At 52.9% G+C, this 17944-nt stretch overlaps 2 protein-coding genes across 4 annotated transcripts; both read right to left on the bottom strand.

Moving 5' to 3' along the window:
* Nucleotides 1-1416: 1416 nt before the first annotated feature.
* HOXD4 (homeobox D4) lies at nt 1417-3425 on the bottom strand. The gene is made up of 2 exons (XM_087435415.1): nt 2495-3425; nt 1417-1947 (listed from the first exon to the last, which is right to left on the bottom strand). The coding sequence occupies exons 1-2, from the start codon at nt 2928-2930 to the stop codon at nt 1607-1609; spliced, it is 777 nt and encodes a 258-aa protein (XP_087291541.1). The 5' UTR covers nt 2931-3425; the 3' UTR covers nt 1417-1606.
* LOC147916309 (uncharacterized) lies at nt 3423-17542 on the bottom strand. 3 transcript variants are annotated; one of them, XM_087435418.1, is made up of 5 exons: nt 17070-17542; nt 6884-6909; nt 4622-4733; nt 4171-4375; nt 3423-4050 (listed from the first exon to the last, which is right to left on the bottom strand). In XM_087435418.1, exons 1-5 carry the CDS (start codon nt 17169-17171, stop codon nt 3854-3856), a joined length of 642 nt encoding a protein of 213 aa, XP_087291544.1. In that variant the 5' UTR covers nt 17172-17542; the 3' UTR covers nt 3423-3853. The 3 variants fall into 3 exon arrangements, with proteins under 3 accessions (XP_087291544.1, XP_087291542.1, XP_087291543.1); XM_087435416.1 differs by having other exon boundaries at nt 3423-4375; XM_087435417.1 differs by having other exon boundaries at nt 3423-4372.
* Between the last annotated feature and the right edge of the window lie 402 nt (nt 17543-17944).

Genomic DNA, 17944 nt, shown 5'->3' with positions numbered 1-17944 from the left:
TAAAGTGTTCTGAAGCATTGAAAAAATAGCCCAATTCTGAATCTCCCTTTCAAGCTCACCCTACTCCCTCCCGGCTCCTGTCACTGTTTGGTAGCTACCCCAGGCATTTCTTTTTGGAGACTGAGGCTTTGGGGTTTAAACTTCCGAAGCCCTGTTTCATTTGAGTATATGAACTCTGGTCATTACCTTTGACTCTTTCCCTCTCATCCTTAAGGGTCAGCATTTTAGAAAAATGAGCTTTGAATGATTCCCAGGCAAGGCATAAGAAAAATGACTAAAGAACATCTCTCCTGTTGTTTGAGTGTTTTTAAACCACTATTCTCAAGGCAAGGAAGAGGGCCTGAAAACTTTTATACTGTTACAATTTCTGCTTCCAATTAATGGGTTGAGAAAAACTTAGATTTGTTTAAAAAATAAAAACTTCAGTGGAAAAAACCCTAAGACCAAGTTTTGTGGATTTCTAGATTCCATTAGTTTTTTCTTTTTATAGCAAGACTTCCTCACTTACCCACTTTCTCCCTACTGCACATCCCCTCTCCGCTATAGGCCATACACGAACTCCTATAAAATACTGCTATATGGGGTATTTGGAATCCAGTTGGAACAGAAATTCAGTCGTTATCTAATGACCCAGAACATAGAGGTTTTGTTTTCTTTCCCCAGAAGGAAAATGTTGGACCATTTGTTTCTTTCTTTTTCCCTTTTCCTTTAATCACCCAGAACTGGTTGTAAGCACAGTGCTGAGAAAAGCACATGTGGAAATATATTTTCAAGAACTCAACTTTGAGTGGACCCTTTGCTTCCCTCTAGAAGGGTTAAGGGCCCCCCACACACATTTCCGGGGAGTGGGGAGGGGGTGGAGTTCAAAATGCCGCTTACAGCCAGAAGTAAATCCACACATCTCTGATTCTGCTCCCTGAAACTCAGCCCCTTTCACCATCTTAAGATTTTTGGCATTAAGATGTCAGTTATTTCTGTATCCCATTCCCCAACAAATAAATATTTAAGCAAATATAATCTAAACATAAAATAACCCGTTTCCACTTCCTTCTTTTCTTTGGGCATGGGGCCACCGGGAGCAAAATATTTTTTTTCACACTGGAAATTATATAGACAACCCAGAAAGTTCAGAAATCCTGGCCCAGCTCTCCTACTTCCACTGAAAGCATCTAGCACAAGGGTGGCCAACCTTCTGCCTCAACTCCCCCACATTAGCAAACCACAAAGATCCCTGGAGGGGTGGAGTGGGGGAGAATGTTCAAATTCACACTGGGATAAAGCATCCAACCTTCATTTGCAAATTCAAAATCCAACAGCGGAGATTTTCATGAGTTTAATGACTCGCCAAGGTTTTCTGTTCTCAGTAGCTCCTGCCATATGATAATATACTTCGAGAGAGAATCCCGCCCCCCTCCCACCCCCATCCCTGCTCCAGGGAGGGGGCTGCCCTCGGGCAGGATGCTAACCTAGTCCGAGGGCGGCCTGCGTGTCCCAGGTCCACCCTACAGTACCTTAGAGCCCAGCGAGGTGACAGCAGGCCCGGCCTGCCCCCAAAGCTTCGCCTCGGCCGAGAGCGCAGGGAGGGATGGGCCCAGGGTCCCCACTTCTATAAGGTCGTCAGGTCCGTGTGGTGGTCCTTGGCCAGCGGCTGCAAATGCTGGCCAGGGGCAGCTGAGGAGGAGCAGGAGGAGGAAGAGGACGAAGACGATGAGGAGGACCTGCCTTTGGTGTTGGGCAGCTTGTGGTCTTTTTTCCACTTCATCCTCCGGTTCTGGAACCAGATCTTGATCTGGCGCTCGGACAGACACAGGGTGTGAGCGATTTCAATCCGACGGCGCCGCGTCAGATACCTGTTAAAATGAAATTCTTTTTCCAGTTCTAGCACTTGCTGCCGGGTGTAGGCCGTCCGAGACCGTTTGGGCTCCCCGCCGGTGTAGTTGGGGTTCACTGCGAGACAAAACCGACAACACACTCAGGTCAGCGCCCGGCCACTAGTTAGGCCCCTCGCCACGGCGCTCACTTCCTGGCGCGCCCCGAGGCCCGCGCCCTCCCCGCGCTCCCCGGCCGCTCTCTTCCTCCTGCCCGCCCTCTCCCTGGCGCACACGCTTCCTCCCACCCACCCCCTCACCCCCACTCACTTCCCCAGGCTCGCAGGCAGACAGGGATCCCTAAATGCGCTCCCATCTCCCCGGCCCACCGCCAGCGCCGGAATTCCCAGGCATTTTGGAAAGCCGCCTCTCCTCCACCGTGTTCCCTCCGCTCTGAAAATGGAGTCCTCCCCCACCCCACCCCCATCTCCACCCCCTTTTTCGCCCACAGCCAAGCAGCCAGCCACATGGTCCTGGCCTGCTCCCTCGGCTATAAAAATTTATGGAGAGAGCAATTGCGGCGCCCATTGAAGCCCCACTCGCCCCCACCAACTCGCACCCTCTCCCGGGGCCCGGGCCACCGGGCTGGGGTGGGGACTGAGAGGTCGCTGGGCCGGGGGGCTTACCCGAATTCACGTGCACCTTCTTCATCCAGGGGTAGACCACGGCCGGCTGCTTGAGTGCCGTCCCGGGGGGCGGCTGCTTGGGGCCGCCCGGCTGGCTGCAGGCCCGGGCGCCGGGCAGGGGCGCGGGCGGGGGCGCCGGGGGCGCAGGGCACGGCTCTCCTGGGGCGCCGTAGGGGCCGCTGGGGCCGCTGGGGTCTGGCCCGTGACCCCGCGTGGGCAGCGCCGAGCCGGGCCCGGGGCCGCCGCCTCCGAAGGTCTGCTCACCGAAGTCGGGCCGTGGGTAGAGCCCCGGGGGCTGGAAGTCGGCACCCTGCGCGCCGCCGCCGTAGTAGTCGGCGCCCTGCTCGCCTAGGTAGCCGCCCTGCAAATATTCCTCGCACGGAGGGAACTTGGGGTCCACATATTTGGAGTTCACCATATACGAACTCATGGCCATTAATTTCAGAAGGTAGAAAATACTAATTTTTCTCGTGTTGTCTTTTTTTCTCCTTCCATAGGGCCCTCCTACTTGCTGTCAACTGAATAAAGTTGGTGACCATGTGACCAGTCCAGCCAATAGCAAGGGAGCGAGTTTATCACCGGGTTGGTGAGCATCTCATAATTTTCACAAATTTAACTAAATAACATACGTGTAATCAAGTGACTCGCCGTGGCACATTTGAGGGCCCCCACCAGACGTTAATGTTAGTTCTACTCCCCAGCACCCTCGTTCCCGCAGGTAATCCCAGCTTTCGTCCGCCACTGACTTTGCTAACCTCGAGTGCCCTCTCCACTCACCCCGGCCTGAAAGCAGCCCCCCAAAGTGGGCACAGTTCCAAGGGAACTCAATCCCGGTATCTGTCCAGGTGTAGGGCACCAAAAGGCGGGTGGGGGAGGTGGTCTCTGAGTTGCGGAGAGTACCCCAGGCGGGCAGGGCTCCCACCCGCCCAGCCCGCCCGCGGGAACGGGGACTCTGCCATACAAAGGCCGAGTCCCGGCTTTGTCTTCGTCAGGGTCACCCAAAAGTTACCACGATCTGGCTGGCCTGAATCAAATTAGGCAATGAGTAACCGCCAAGCTTTCTGCGAGTGCCCAGGCCGGGGTGTTTCTAGCCAAAGCTGGGCTTTGCCGCTATGGCAAGAGGCCCCTGCTGCCCCTGCCCGTGCCACTGAGGGGTGGGCGATGAAGAAGGTGAGGGCACCTCCACCTCACCCAAATGGGCCCCAAAGGACCCTGCACTCCTTCTTCTCAGCTCCTCTTCCTCCCACAGGACAGTCAACAGCCAGTGAGCCCCCTCATTGGGCATCCCCCAACCTCATGCTCGAGGGCAGAGCTAGGGTGCTACCTGGCCTCCCACCACACTCCGCAGTCCCCCAAAACCTAGCCCTTTGGCCCTGAATTCATACAACCAATTAGAGGTTTACACAGGAGCCTCTGTTTAAAGGTGAGGGTCTTCTTGAGGACAAGGCTGCTTTCTGCCACCAGGTTCAGTCGATCCTCCTGGAGTCCAAGGTAATAAAACAGAAAGAGAGGACTGACCCGCGCCGGCTGCCTCTGGCCTCCACTTCCGACTCCGGCTATTTTGGAGAAACGTGAAGTTTTTGCATCGACCATATATTCCCCTAGAATCGAATCTGTGACTATGTGGATACCACACAAATTCGGTTCTACAGGGTATATATAGACAACGTTACTACCTCCGGGTTCCTCCCAGAGCAGGTACCCAGACTGCTGCCAGCCCGGGCCTCTTCCTCCGAGCGGCCACCGCCGGGACTCAGCCACGCGCACTTTCAGAGATGGTTCAGGTGGCCTGAAGGGCTTGGTGACAATTTGCAGCAACGAGTTCCCCATCCTTGTACCAGGGCTGGGGTTACCGAGCAGCCAAGGAGCCAGGACAGTCTTCTTAAGAAAGAAAGAAAAGAAGAAAAAATAATCCATCCCAGAAATGGCGGCTTTATTACCCCCCTCTCCGGATCCAAATAACTCCCCCCCCCCTTATCAAATGGTATTTTCCAGAAAGGAGCAAATGCCCACAGTGGCAAAAGAAAAAGAGGCAAGAGGGGAATATCTTCCCCCCATTCTTTTCCCACTGCTGGGGCAAGCCAGGTTGGCTGACAAAGCTAGTTCTCCCAGAAGTCGCGCATTTACCTTCCTGGGCCCTGAGCCCGGCTGGCCTCTCCGTCCCGTCCCGCCGCTGCTGCAGACCCGGAGGCAGGCGCTGCTTGCAGGCATCGAGCCACCCTGGGCTGGGGCCAGCGCGCTAATGGTGAAGGGCAGGGCGAGGGGTCATTCGAAATCATTTACAAACATATCACAAAGTTTCATTATTTTTGCTTTGCCGACAGCAGCACACAAGAGTACAAAAGTTCATGAATTGCGCCCGCCCCAGCGCCTCTGCGCGGTCTGGGGCTCACCTCTTGGTTTAGAGCACCAAGAGCACAGACGCACTCAGGGCCCTGATGGAGTTCGGGGGCAGAGGGATGCCCGAGCTCGAGTGGGCTTTTGGATCCCTGACCGTGCCAAAGGTGTTTAAAAAATTTTTTTTGATTGTTTTGATTTTTCCCTCATGATTCAAAAATTAGTTTCAAGCCTCAGCTTGGGCCTGGTAGGGTGGAACAGGAGAAATCCCCTCGGCCCCCCAGCCTGGCAAAATTGGCTGCCTGCTTCTACTCTATACTTTGCACACTCCCCCCACCCCCCATCCTTTGGTTCCAGCACTTTGGCTGTTTTGTAGGGATTTCTTGGGTGTCAGTTCTAACAAGAGCTCCCAAGGCTTCCCCATGCCCAATTCTCTTGTCCCAAGGGAGTTCCCCCCAAATTCCCCTAATGCCAAGTTCTCCCACGTGCCCGCCTTCCTGGACCCTGGGCCTAGACTTTATCCAGACAAATTGGGGGAGCCTGCTGGGCCGGGTGGGGACCCCGGTAAGGGTACACATTTTCATATTTGTTAGACACTGTGACCTGCATTTCACCTTATTGCTCGACTTGTTCAGGCAGGTCAAAGCCAACGAGTTATTGATGAACAAAAGCGTTAAATATTCACCTCCCCTCAACTGCCCATACAAATGCTTTTGATCTCTCGGGCTTTTTGTGCTGTGTTCAGCTACAGGGTGCCGAATGTGGGTTTGCAAGCCAGGAGCGTAGGCAGAGATAAGCACCCAGAGCCAGGCATGGACAGGAAGGGGGCAAGACCAGGGGGTCCTGGGGACACCAGCTTTTCCAGCCTGGAGCTCAGAGCCCGTTTCACTTGAGCCAGCCTGATTCGTAGAGGGAAACCATATACTGGGCAGAATCTCCACTTCTGGGGGTGAGCGCAGCCCCCAGGGAGTCGACTAGGCTGCCCAGCCTGGAGGGCAAAGAAACCTGGCTCAGAGCCAAGCCCCTGCTTCTCCGACCCTGGAAAGAGGGCGCCTCACCAGAGAGGGAGGGTGCCTGGTTCCGACCGCCCTCGCATGTACCATCTTCCATTAAAATAAAATCATCTCCGTTTCGCAGTGAGGGAGGGGCCACTACCATCATCTCAATGAAATAGTCTTCCTAGAGACTTCACAGGCCTCCTCAGAAATGTACCTGTCCTCGGCACATGCAACTCAGAAAGATCCAAACTTCTGAGCCCAAGACCCCCAAAATCTCTGCCCCCACTGAATCCTCGCCCCCACCCTGTTTGCCTGCAATACCAGCGGCTCTGGTGAGGCAATTCGTGAATTGCAATTACAGAGAAGCGAGGTGAACGCTCCTCACTCAGCCTGTGTCCCCAACCCGGAGCCCAAACCACTGGGGCTGGGGCTGGGGGAGGGGCGAGGAGGGACTCCCACGTAAAGCTCAGAATTCGCAGCCCTTCCCGGAAGCGGGCCAACTGAAAACACCCGCAGCCATAGAGGGTTGTTTTTTGTTTTTGTTTTTTCCCTTCCTTTGATAAAAAACAAGAGATTGGACTAGGCTGGACCGGGTTAAGCTGGGCTGGGCTGCGGAGGGGGATCGCGTTGCCTTGGTGTTTAGCAGGTTGGTTCGAGCAGAAGGCGATGCTCGCCGCCACTTGTTAATAGGGCGGGCTGCTAATTAGCTGCAAGCTCTTAACAGAAGCGTAAACTGCGGCAGAACTGCACCTGTGCGAGCTGGGGAGGCCTGGAAAGGCCCCGAAGGTCCAGGGAGGCCCAAGGAGACAAGGGCGAGAGCTCGAGGCGTTCCCTTGGTGAGGTGACTGTGAACTAGGCCCCAGAAAAATTTTCCAGGAGCTCAACTTAGATCCTCCACCTCCAAGCGAGCTCCCCTCGCATCGCCAGGCCGGGGGAGGCAGGGCCGTATGCCACCACCCACTCACCCACTCCCCTGGCGCGGCCCTTCGCCCACCACCTCCGCAGCTATCAGCACCTCCTCTTCGCGATTCGGAAGAAACGGGAAGGTACTTACAGCGGCGGTCTCTCATGGTCCCGAACCTGTTGCAATGAAAACGGGGATCACTTAAATTCCACAGGATAATAAAGCAGAGATAGATGATACAGAGAAAAATGACAAGGCCCAGACACCCCACCAATACCCAGACCTCCTTGCTTCGGGTGCCCGCCCCCAGGAACTGCGCCAAGTTCTCCGCGGAGCGAGAGACCGCAGTCCTCAAAGGCGGACCCACGGAGTAGCAGAGTATGGCCCCTACCACCTCCCCCACTCCATGCACCCTTGGGCAAAACCTTACTGGTTGCTTGGCCCGACTTGGGCTGCCTGTAACAGGGTTTCCCCAGTGGGAAAACGGGAAGCGAGGAGAAAATGGGCCTTTGTGTGTTTCCTTCTGCACAATCGGCCGGGTGGGCGCAGGTCCACTGGGGAGGGGGCAGCCGCTGCATCTGTCTCCCGCCCCAGCTCCCCGTCTGTCTCGCGCTGGGAGCAATTCAGTCCCCTTTTCCAGTTTCAGATTGGTTTCAAATTCCCCAGCCCCAACTAGCACCCGCCAAAACCTGTCTTCTTCCCAAAGAAGGACCAGGCATGGCTGGGACTTGCCTTCCCCTTCTGCTCCAATTCAAAACAAAGAGCAATTTCCAAGGGAAATGAGGACCCAAATGATAACCAAGGAGGAGGAAAATCGATGGGTTTAAAGGTAAATGGCAATGCTTTAGATTGTTATCCAGCTCTATGGATATGACATCATTTTGTCAGCATTGCTGCTGGAGAACCCACAAAGCAATCTTACAAAGCAGTGGTCTTCACAGGGGCTGCTGTCCAGCTTTAAATTTTCTGTCTCCTCTAGTTTTATTCTAGGATGGCAGTCTTCTCTGGGAAATCTCAGAGGCAAAGCCATCTTCATCCTCATCCTTTCTTTCTCCACCTAGACTACCACGGTTTTATTCCACTTCTGAGGCAGATGCTCCGTTATGGGCAGGAGAGAGACAGTAAGTCCCTCTTGTGAAGTGGGAACCCTCAATTCCTAACTTTCTATGCCCAGAAGGGAGGGGAGAAAACCGGGATTCCTATTCCATTTGTTAATTTAGGTTTAGGCTAAAATTAGAATTAACTTCGATGGGACTTCTCTCCACCCTAGGCAGACAAGACCAAGAGGAGGCAGAGAAATCCCCCACCCCTGGAGTTGTCCTGGGAAAAGTAATAAGTGACTTACTGGTTTTCTCTCCTAGTGGGCAGGGGAGCTGGGAGTAGAACTGTCTCCTTCTGAGCTCGGCGCTAGCTGGAGCCTCTCACTTTCCTATCGCTGCTCCAGGAACCAAGCATCTGCACTTGTATGCTCTTAACCTAATTTATGGTGGGAATTATATTTTGGCTTGTCAACTCTCAAGCCATAAAACAAAGTTTATTGGAATCACGTGCTCATAAATAGCCACTCAGGTCCCATCTCTGCAGAACCATAAATAACCTTCGGCTTTAAACTTTTATTCACTAAATAAAGGTTCACTGCAACTGTTCCCTCACATTTAAATAGTTCCAAATATCCAGCATGCAAGGGGGGTCATATTCATATCAATACCCTGGGCTTTTCAAATGGCATCTTTTGAGAGACGTCTAAGTTGGGCGATAGTGCTATTTGGAAAAAAGCTGGTTGGTGGGCATGTCTTATGATTCTTTCGCTGCATTCGCTGTGAGTACCATCAACTCCTTTATTTCAATCATTTTCTGGCTCTAGACGTGGTAAATAAAGAGGAAAGTCAAAGGCTACTTCTTTCTTGCTTATACCAGAAGTTGAGATTTTGTTTAAGCTTCAATAGAAAAAGGGTGGTTAGGGAGAGGCTGGGTGGGCTTGGGGTTGGGGGTGGCAGTTGGAGTTAACACTTGGCTCTGTATTGTTGTAGACGGGCTCAGTGAAAGTTGAAGGTAGCCCCTGCCTAGAGGTTTCTATAATTTGCTTAGATCTGAAAGGGAAGTCTTTGCAAGTGACCAAACTGCTTAAAACAGCAAGACTTGGGGTTTGGTAAAGTGAGAAAGTGGAAGATAGCCCCATCGGAATCTTTGGCAACTGAAGCTCTAAAGAAGGTTATAAAACAATAAAACAGCCCTGGTGTGAAGGGGACAGGGTGTGAGGAAGCAAATGAGGCTCTCAAGGAACCCAAGCCCAGGAAGTCAGATGTCCCCAGTCCCACAGTGCCCCCAACCACAGGGCTCGGGGCTCACAGTCTCAGGGGCCCAAACCTGGGTGGGATCCTATCCTCCCCAAACCCTCCACTGCCACCCCCACCAGAGGGAGATCCTAACAGAGGAGGAGGGAGCGTGCGCTCCTGCTGAGAAAGCCAAGAAAAGGGGTTGGGGATTGAGCACGGCTCCCCCGTGAATATGACATTCTATGCTTGGGGAGGTGAGGGTGAGAAAGATGCCCCCAGCTCCCACCAGGAGAGTAAATAAAGAGAACTGACCCCCAGCATCTTCCATAGCCTGCCAGAGTTGCCCCCGGTTTGAAAATGTGTGATTTTGACTATTGCAATTAACAGAATGGATGTTCTGTGTAGATTTGTAGAGCATACACACAGGATTTCTAAATCAAATTCAGTTGTAAAAGTTCTCATCAGCAAGTCCCATCAAGCCCACCTCCCTCTCTACAAAGATCACTTTGCATCCCAATTTCCACCCATTCGCCATTTCTAAACCCATTTCCTGATTTGACTTTCATTAGATAGAAAGCAGGGGGCTGTTAGCTTGGACTGTGTGGCATCTATTTCTCCCTGTTTTCCTCTCATTAGCCACTAAGGAGGATCTTTTCCTTTTACAGTTGGTAGTATCTGTTTTTAAAATATTAGTAAAGATCAACTCTTTAAAAAATGTTTTCTGATTCTGTTAGCACTAGGAGAGCAGCTTCAAAATTAGTCCCTGTTAATCCACTATAAAAAAGTTTGGAGTTGGGAAAAGCTTTATTTTTCCTTAAATTAATGAAATAGAATTAATCAAAGGATGTATGACTTTCTAGGCTATTGTGATGAGTTTTTTATGTTGGATGGGATAAGGAGAAGACAGGCTGAGGAGGTGGTGTTTGAAACAATGCCTGGCACCTAATCTGGGTTCAGTAGCTATTTTTTGAATGAATGGTGAAGAAAGGTGGTGACTGGGATTTGGTTGAAGTCTTCACTGTGGCTTATGTAAGATGAGTAAAATTACATAGCCTACTCTGTATGTTTAGATAACAGGAAAGTAACTAGCTGTGCATAGAGAAAAGAAGGAAAGGAAATACTGAGGCAGACATCTTCAATTACTTTCTAGTCTTAGGACAGCCAGCCAAGGTGATGAAGGAGAGAGGGTCTACCTTCCTACGGTCTTCCCTTGCCCCTCAGCCCCCAGTATCCTGGGCTTCTGTAGAAGAATGAGAGAGTGGGGATAGTGAAGAACAGTCTAGTAAGCAGGCTGAGCACCAGGGGGAATGGCAGACTAGCTTGGGCCAATTTGTCGGGGTTTTCCCAAGGATTTTCAGTGGTGGTGATGGCGGTAATGGAAGAGGTGGTGGAGGAGGAGAGGTTGAAGCCTTCTTAAAAACCTGCAAGGAACTAGTTTCTGGGTTAAGTGGGACCCTGGGCACTGTTGCTCCCCATTTGGCTGGAAAGAGCCAGTCCTGGGAATTCCTGCCCAGAGACCTCCCAGGAGATAGGGACCCCTGCAGGGCTCCTGCAACCCAGAAGCCAGAGCAGCTCCCAGGAAGGAGAGCATGAAAGGGCCCCAGGAAGCCTCAGCTGCACTCCAAATGTAATGAGGTCAGCCCTTTGCCCACCCAAACAGCCTCTTGCTCAGAGGTCTCTTGCTCAGAGGTGCTATTGAGTTCTTCTCTCTAAGTGTCTAAACAACCAGGATAGGTGGGGATGGGACTTTGGATGAACTCCCTAGGCTGGGGACAGATGGAAGAAGAGACTGCCCAGGCCTGGTACTTAGGGACACAGGTACATAGGCTGGGGGTAGAGCCAGAGATGAGCTGAGCAGGGAGTATCAAGCAGGAGACAAATATGACTCCATATTGTTGGCATTGTACTCTATCACTGAAAGAGGAACACTTCTCCCACTACCCCCACCCCCACCCCCTAAAATGGAGTCCACTTATTGGAACTCTGGCTTGGTGTCCTCTGGGAAGAAAAGGTGACCCCAGAGGAAAACTCCATTAGTGAGAGATGGGATCCAAAAGGATGGGCCCTGGGGTGGCATCTCTGGTGGTGGGGTCAGGGGCTGGAAAAGGCTCCAGTGGTCCCAAGGGCAGGGTCTGGGGTGGTCATGGAAGTCCTTTGAGAACCAAGAATAGAGGGTAGATGGCACAGGAGTCGGGGGTGGCTGGGGGGCTGCAGCACCACCCTGTGCTGTGGGCTGCCTCTGCCTGACACGGTTGATAGCAGAAGAGACTGTGTGCTGAGAAGAAACATGACCCAGGTAGACTCCTGGTGAAGCCAAGAGAGGCAGCCTGGCCAAGGGCTGCAGAAGGCCTTTTAGGAGATGTCTATAGGCAGAAGTCAAAGGGATGGAACCTGGTTGCAGGGGGGTGTGCGCACGTGTGTGCGTTGTAGCTGGAAGCAGTATTTATACAACTATTTTTAAAAGATAAAGAATCTCAAAAAATTGGAAAGGCTGATGGAGATTTGGGGGGTAAGTCCTCTCCAAGACACACCCTGGCATGACAGGGACCCAAGACGGGAGCTGCAACTCAGCCAGGGCCCTGGAGCCCAGATCTTGGAGCACAAGCAGATTTGGGGAGAGTGGGCACACCCACCTCCTCTGCTGTTGCCCACTGGCCGTTTGCTTTTCTGTCCCAGATTTAAAGAGACTGAAAAGAGGGTACTTGCCCTGGTAGGTATGACTGATGGGTGGTGGTGGAGGTGACTCCAGGAGGTGGACAGTGGGGCCTGATCTCTGGAAAGACTTGACGCCCTCTGTAGGAGCTGCAGATGTCCCTTGTGGGTGTGAGGCGTCCCCTCCCTGACATCTGCCCACTGAGGAGTGAGGGGTACTTTCCTCCTGGGTATGGCCCTTAAGTGAACCTGTAGGCAGGTGCCAGACACTGACACCGAAGGGGGCATTTAAACACCTAGGAGGCCCACTACAGCAATAGGAAGAGTCCCAGAACAATGTTCTCCGGGGTCTGCCACTTCCTGTGTGACCAAGCCTAGGCCTGTCTTTGTGAGTTAAGGTATGTAAAGCAGAACAGTGCTTGGCACACAGCAACGCTATGAAAGTAGAAATTCTCATAACACCCCTTGAAGGTACTCTTATTATCCTTACTTCTTAAATGAAGAAACAGGCCCCAAGAGTTTGCCCTAAGTGTCTAAGGTTACACAGCAGGTAAGTGGGAAAGATATGAACGAAGGCAGTCTGAACCCAGAACCTATGCATCTCTTTGAAATCTCCAAGTTAGCAAGGGATCAATGTCTCCTTCCCTAAGTGGGAGCAATTACTCAGCCTATAGGGTAGTGACATTAGAAAACCCAATTAGGGAGGGAGCCCCTGGAACTACGGGGGTACTCAGTAGTAGAGGAAACTTGTCTCCTGGAGACGGAAGAACCATACAAGATACAGGAGAGACCCTTGACCAGTAGTTCTTAAACATAAGCGTGCATCCTAATTGCCCTGGAGGAGAGTGTTTACAAAATGCAAGTCCCAGACATTCTGATTCAGTAAGTCTGGCATGAGATTCAGGAACCTGCATTATAAACAAGAGATTTGAATGCAGGCCTTCATGAAGAATCATTGCCCCAAAGTAGAGAAAAGAGGGAGGCAAAAGACTGTGTTGCCAGGAGACAAAGGAAGATCAGTGGGGTTGGATCAGAGCCAGTTGTTGAAGTCAGGTGTCACCGAAGGTGCAAGAAACACCCCGTGGCGCTCACCAAAGGCCTGAAATAGGAGCAATGGTGAAAGAAGGACGTGTGGGTGATGTGGAAAAGGGTAGAGATGAGCATCGGCGGAGTTCTCCAGCTGCAAGGTCAATGGGATTCGCCCTGGCTCTGGCCCTCAAGGAGCCCCGAGGGAGTCCCGGAACCCGGCCCGGTTCTAGGTAAGCCAGAGGAGGCCTGTCAGCCTACCAGAAGAGGCGCTGAGCATCGCTGTGCTTTTCAAGGCTGTCCAATCTGGGTCCCAGGATCCAAGAAAGAACAGCAAGAACAGCACTCCAGCATGAGGGGGCTGTTTGGGATCCCGAGGACTGGGAGCAGCTTGTCCCACCACGGGACCCTAGTTTCCTGCTCTTAGGAGCCCAGCACGCGGAAATCGCGCCCCCTCCGGGAAGGCGGAGGAAGTGAGGTGGCCTGCCACCCCAGAACCTGCCTTCAGGCTCTCCCGGGCCTCGTGGCTGCCTCTGCTGTCGGTCCCGAGAAGCGGCCCCCTGGGAGTGGGCGCAGCATCGCTGACCCTCTTCCGAGGCCGACAGCAGGTTGCCGGCGGAGGTGGACGGCGGGTGGAGGGCGGGGCGGGGTCACGTGTCCTCCCCTCCCCCGCCCGCCCGCTCCCAGGGCATCTCCCGCGCCGCCGCAGCCGGCGAGACGCTTGTCCTACAGCGCCTCCTCCTGGACAAGGCGCCAGACAGCCGAGCAGGGGGACTGCAGCAGCCCCCGAAACCCGAGGCCGGGCTGCCTCGCGCGGGCGGAGGTCTTCTCGCACCGGAGACTGTAAACTCCTTCTTCAGTGTCTCCTCGGGTGGCCGGAAGGAGTCGCGAGGGCCCTGAGGCCGCCTCCCACCCCACCTGCCCAGCACCGACAACAGGCTCGCGGCCCCTGAGCGTGCATCCCCCATTAATTAGGCGAGCCCAGGCGGGAAATCCCTCTAGTTTGTCCGTTTATTTATTTATTTGACCGCTCTCCGCCGAGCCGCTGACCCCCACAGGGCCCTCGAACGTGCTGCGCTGGCGTAACAAGATCCGGGAATGGTCCGGCTGAAGGATTGGCCTGAAGTTTGGCGGTTTGAACGGGCGCCAAGAGGAAAGGCCTTTTTCCAAAGCAGAAGCACCAGACTGAAAAAATCTATACGCTTCCCCGAGGATCACACATATATAAAATCTTTTAAGGTGTTAAGAAATGTGTGTGTATTTTAACACCTTGAAGGATTTGGTTCCCTTTGGCCACTAGCTCGTATTTGCAGACTGTTTCTAAACTACAGATTTAAATAGGGGTGGGGTGGTGAGTCAAGATGATTGAAAATAACGTAGTCAGGGGCAAGATGTTTGGCTATATTTAGACTGAAGGCTGGAATAAAGGAAAGACGAGTAGCGAATCCCGAGGGAGGGAGGAGTGGAGAGATCGTGTTATATCTTCCTGCTCTGCGTCCACTCGCCCCCTCCCCCCATCCGTGCTGTGCTGGTTGGATCCCCGGGCTGGGCTATTTCACTGCACATGCGCCGGACGCCGGGCGGGCGTGCGTGGCAGGCGCTTCGGCGCACTGAGCTGTGCCGGCGGCGTGCGCAGCGCTGTGCGGGGTGCGACACCGCGCGCTGCTCCAGCGCCTACCTGCAGAGGAGCTTGGACCTCCCACCTCAGAGAGGCAGGAAACAGACTTTTTCGGGAAAACCTGTATTAAAAGCCTCAACTATGCTTTCTGATTTGCAAGCCCTGTTCCGCCAAACCAACAAGATCGCCATGTTGCCAATGTATGCTCTCAAGGTTGTCATTTGGATCAGCAATTTCACACCTAGTGCACGGCTTCTCCTGAGTCGTTAATCAAGGTGGGGGGGAAAAACGATCCTACATTCAGAGAGCACAACTTCTCCCTCATTCTGCACAACTATCAAGTCTAAGGGACTAGTTCCTAGAAAGAGGGTATCTATTCACGCCAATTCCGGAAAAGTGGCCCTAAATTGGACTTAAATCGGAATTCCGAGTTCTTGGTGGCTTCTCCCTAGCTTCCGGTGGCCCCGCGTGCCCTGCCCTGCCGCACTGCGGCAAGGCCGTAAATACCTCTAACAGCTGCCTGCCAGCCCAGAGTGAAATACTGTCTTTGTTCCGATTTCCCCTGCTTCTCGAGCTCAGAAAACAGAATTCTGGTGAAATATATTTATTTGGAGGAGCATCTGACAGGAAAATACGTTTGGTTTTCAGTCCTGGTGCTTTGGCCTCATTTACAATCGTGAGCTTCGCTCTTTCTTGGTCCTCGCGCAGAGCGCCAGCCCAGCTCACAGCCTGACCCGCAGACACCAAGGCCCGGACATGCCATCGGCTCCCTGATCTATAAACGGATAGAGGTTCAGGCCAAGGACGCTGGAGGTGACACTCCCCAGCTTGTGAGCTCTTAGGGTCGAAGTGTTTATTTCGTTTAAATTTTCTCTTGGGTTAACAGGGACAAGGGGGGCATTTCCGGCAGTGGTAAAAGCGTTAACTAGTCTCCTCGTGGACTAAGTGGCCTGAGTTCCAATGTGATTTGCAGATTATTCTTAGATGAAATGGACCATTTAGTTCCAATAAGTGCTTAATGCTACCACAGGACTTACAAAGAACCCCCTAGTCCTCCATATCTGCCCATGACATCACCCTCTGCTGCGTAATCGGACCTGCAGCCCGCCCAGGTTCCTAGTCACTTGGGCGCGCTCAGCCACCGAACCCAGGGAAAAGCGACTGAAGCTCTGAACACCAGGGCTTGGCCATCATGGCCACAACTCCTCCCCACCCCCACCCAGGTCCCAGCCGACCTAGGGGCTCCTCAGGCTCTGGAGCTGCCAGGGGAGGGCCTAGGAGACCCCGACCAGGGGCCTGCTTTTCAATACGTAATGGTTTTTGTCAATACGAAAGAATGATCTCTACAGCCCTTGTACCATAGTAGAGAAATAGCTACAAAATACAGACATTCCAAATAAAAAAAACACTCAGTTTATTTGTGAGTAATCATAGGGATGCAGGACAACTGCGCAGACGTCAACTAGCCACAAATCGTGGCCTCCATTTTGAAACGAGCGTGATTCCATCGTTAATTACTAAAAATATCTTTCTACAAAGATGTCATTTACTGTTCTGAAATGCTCTTACGGCCAACACAGTAACACTGAAATATTTGAGGGAATACTGAGTTAGGATTTGTCGCTAGGTGCATTGGGGACGATACTCCGCCATGCGCAGGTCAACCTCATGCGCAATGCGGCAGATTTGTGCAAAGGTTTTAATATTTCACAACGTGTCCATGAGGGAATAGGCAATAGGATTTGAGAACTGCATCCTCAAGTGCCATTCAAAATTGCTGGGAGAAAAAAGCATTCTTTTTTTTTCCTCCAAGGATTTTATTTTGACACATAGATAATGTTTTGGTTCAGTACTTTTGAAGTAGAGGGGGAAACGTTGCTGTATAACATTTTTTTTGTATGCAAAAAAACACGACAGTACATTTACAGAGCAAAATATCTACTATTTTCCTACTCTGGCAAATAAGAAACACACACGATGTTTGAACTTAGGCATGCTTTCTGAAATGTCTATTGGTTTTTTCCCGAGACCTGCACCAGATTTTCTGATACTATGACCTCTCAAAACATGCATCCATTTTGCGACATAAAATAATCCAAATTCACCTGACAGATTATTAGCTGGGGGAGGAACATTTCTTGAGTCGTTACAAAAATTCTCTAAGAACTAAAGAAACAGAAATAGTTAAAATTCCATGTCATACACAAGGCCTAATAAACCATAAATCTTAGAAATCAGCATCACTCACCAAAGCCCAGATTAACCAAGCACGTCGTGGGTATACAGAATCCACCCCACCCCCACCCCAAGCCCCAACCCTCAACCCTCAACCCTCAAAAAACACCTGTTAGCCTTCCCGGTACCTCTGACCACAGACAAACCGCAAAACACTGCTCTATACTACAGAGTGCCTTTAGTGACCCCCAGCAAAGCTGAGACGTCCAGGAACCGTCTACACCCTCTTCCCAGGGTGAGGATTGTCAGGCTCTCCATCCAGGCAGGGGAGTCCTTTCTGCCGCCATCCACTTCTCGGAATCTCGAGAGGAAATGGGGCTTCTCTTCGAGCTCAACCGACCCCACCCGGGGCCCCAGGGAACGCCCGCTCACAGATGGAGTGATTAGGGACCAGGGGGCACAGACAGCCACCCACAGGTCCCGGGGAAGTGGAGGGGGTCGGGCCGGGCTCAGCGAGCTGCCCCAGGAGGTAGGCGCCTCGAGCTTCTCGGTGGCGGTGCTCGGGGTGCGGCGAGGGGACAACTCTTACCGGAGGCTGCCGAGCTCGAGGCGGCGGTCGGCCGGGGCGGCTGCTGTAATCCATTAGGCGCTGCCGGGCTACGCGCGCTCCGGGCGGCGGGCACCCGCGCATGTTGGACCCGCGCGGCGGAGGTCACCCGGAGCATGCCGGCTGCTCCTGGCCGGCCGTGTCGGCGCCGGCGGGGGCCTGGGCGCCCGGGGCTCCTTCCGGGCTCTCCCGCCCGCTGGGCTCCCCGCCGGCTCCGGGGGCGGTGGCGGCGCGGCGGTGGGGCCAAGTGGGGCGCCGGGCGGGAGCCGAGGCCGCTGCGGACCCCGCACTCCCGCAGCCGGCGACTGGAACCCACCTCTGCAGAGACAAAGGTTAGAAAAAGAGGGGGTGAGGCTCTAGGAAGGCAGAATGCGGGGCGAAATTCGCCTGGGAAATCAGGAAAAAGGCCGTGAAGGCGAGCGGCGCCTGCACATGACCAGCCGCAGCCAATGACGACCGCAAATAGGTCATAAAAAGGTCTATTACCAAGTTGTAAATTTTCTTCAAACAAAAAGGAATTTACTGCAATTCCTTGCGGATTTTGCACATACAGCTCGCAAGCGCCATGTTTTTTCCTCTCTTTCTCTCTCCTCTCTCTCTCCTCTCCTCGTCTCTCCCCTCTCTCTCCTCCTCCTTTTTCCTCCCTCCTCTCCTCTTTCTTCCTCTGTGCCCCTCTCCTCTGCTCTCTGCCTCTCGTGCCTCCGCGGCTGTTGACTCTCTCACCTTTTCTAGGAATTATTATTTTTTTCTTTTTTGTTTTGTTTGACTCAAAACCTCTGTTCAGTTGGGCGTTGTGTTACAGGGAAAATGAGTGCGGTGTACTACCCAGGCGCTCGGGGAGGTGATCCCGGCTGTCA

This window comes from Ceratotherium simum, chromosome 9, assembly GCF_057802395.1.
Source record: "Ceratotherium simum simum isolate JZ-2026a chromosome 9, ASM5780239v1, whole genome shotgun sequence".
In the NCBI taxonomy this organism is placed as follows: Eukaryota; Metazoa; Chordata; class Mammalia; order Perissodactyla; family Rhinocerotidae; genus Ceratotherium; species Ceratotherium simum.
This window is presented reverse-complemented; position numbering and strand designations above follow the sequence as displayed.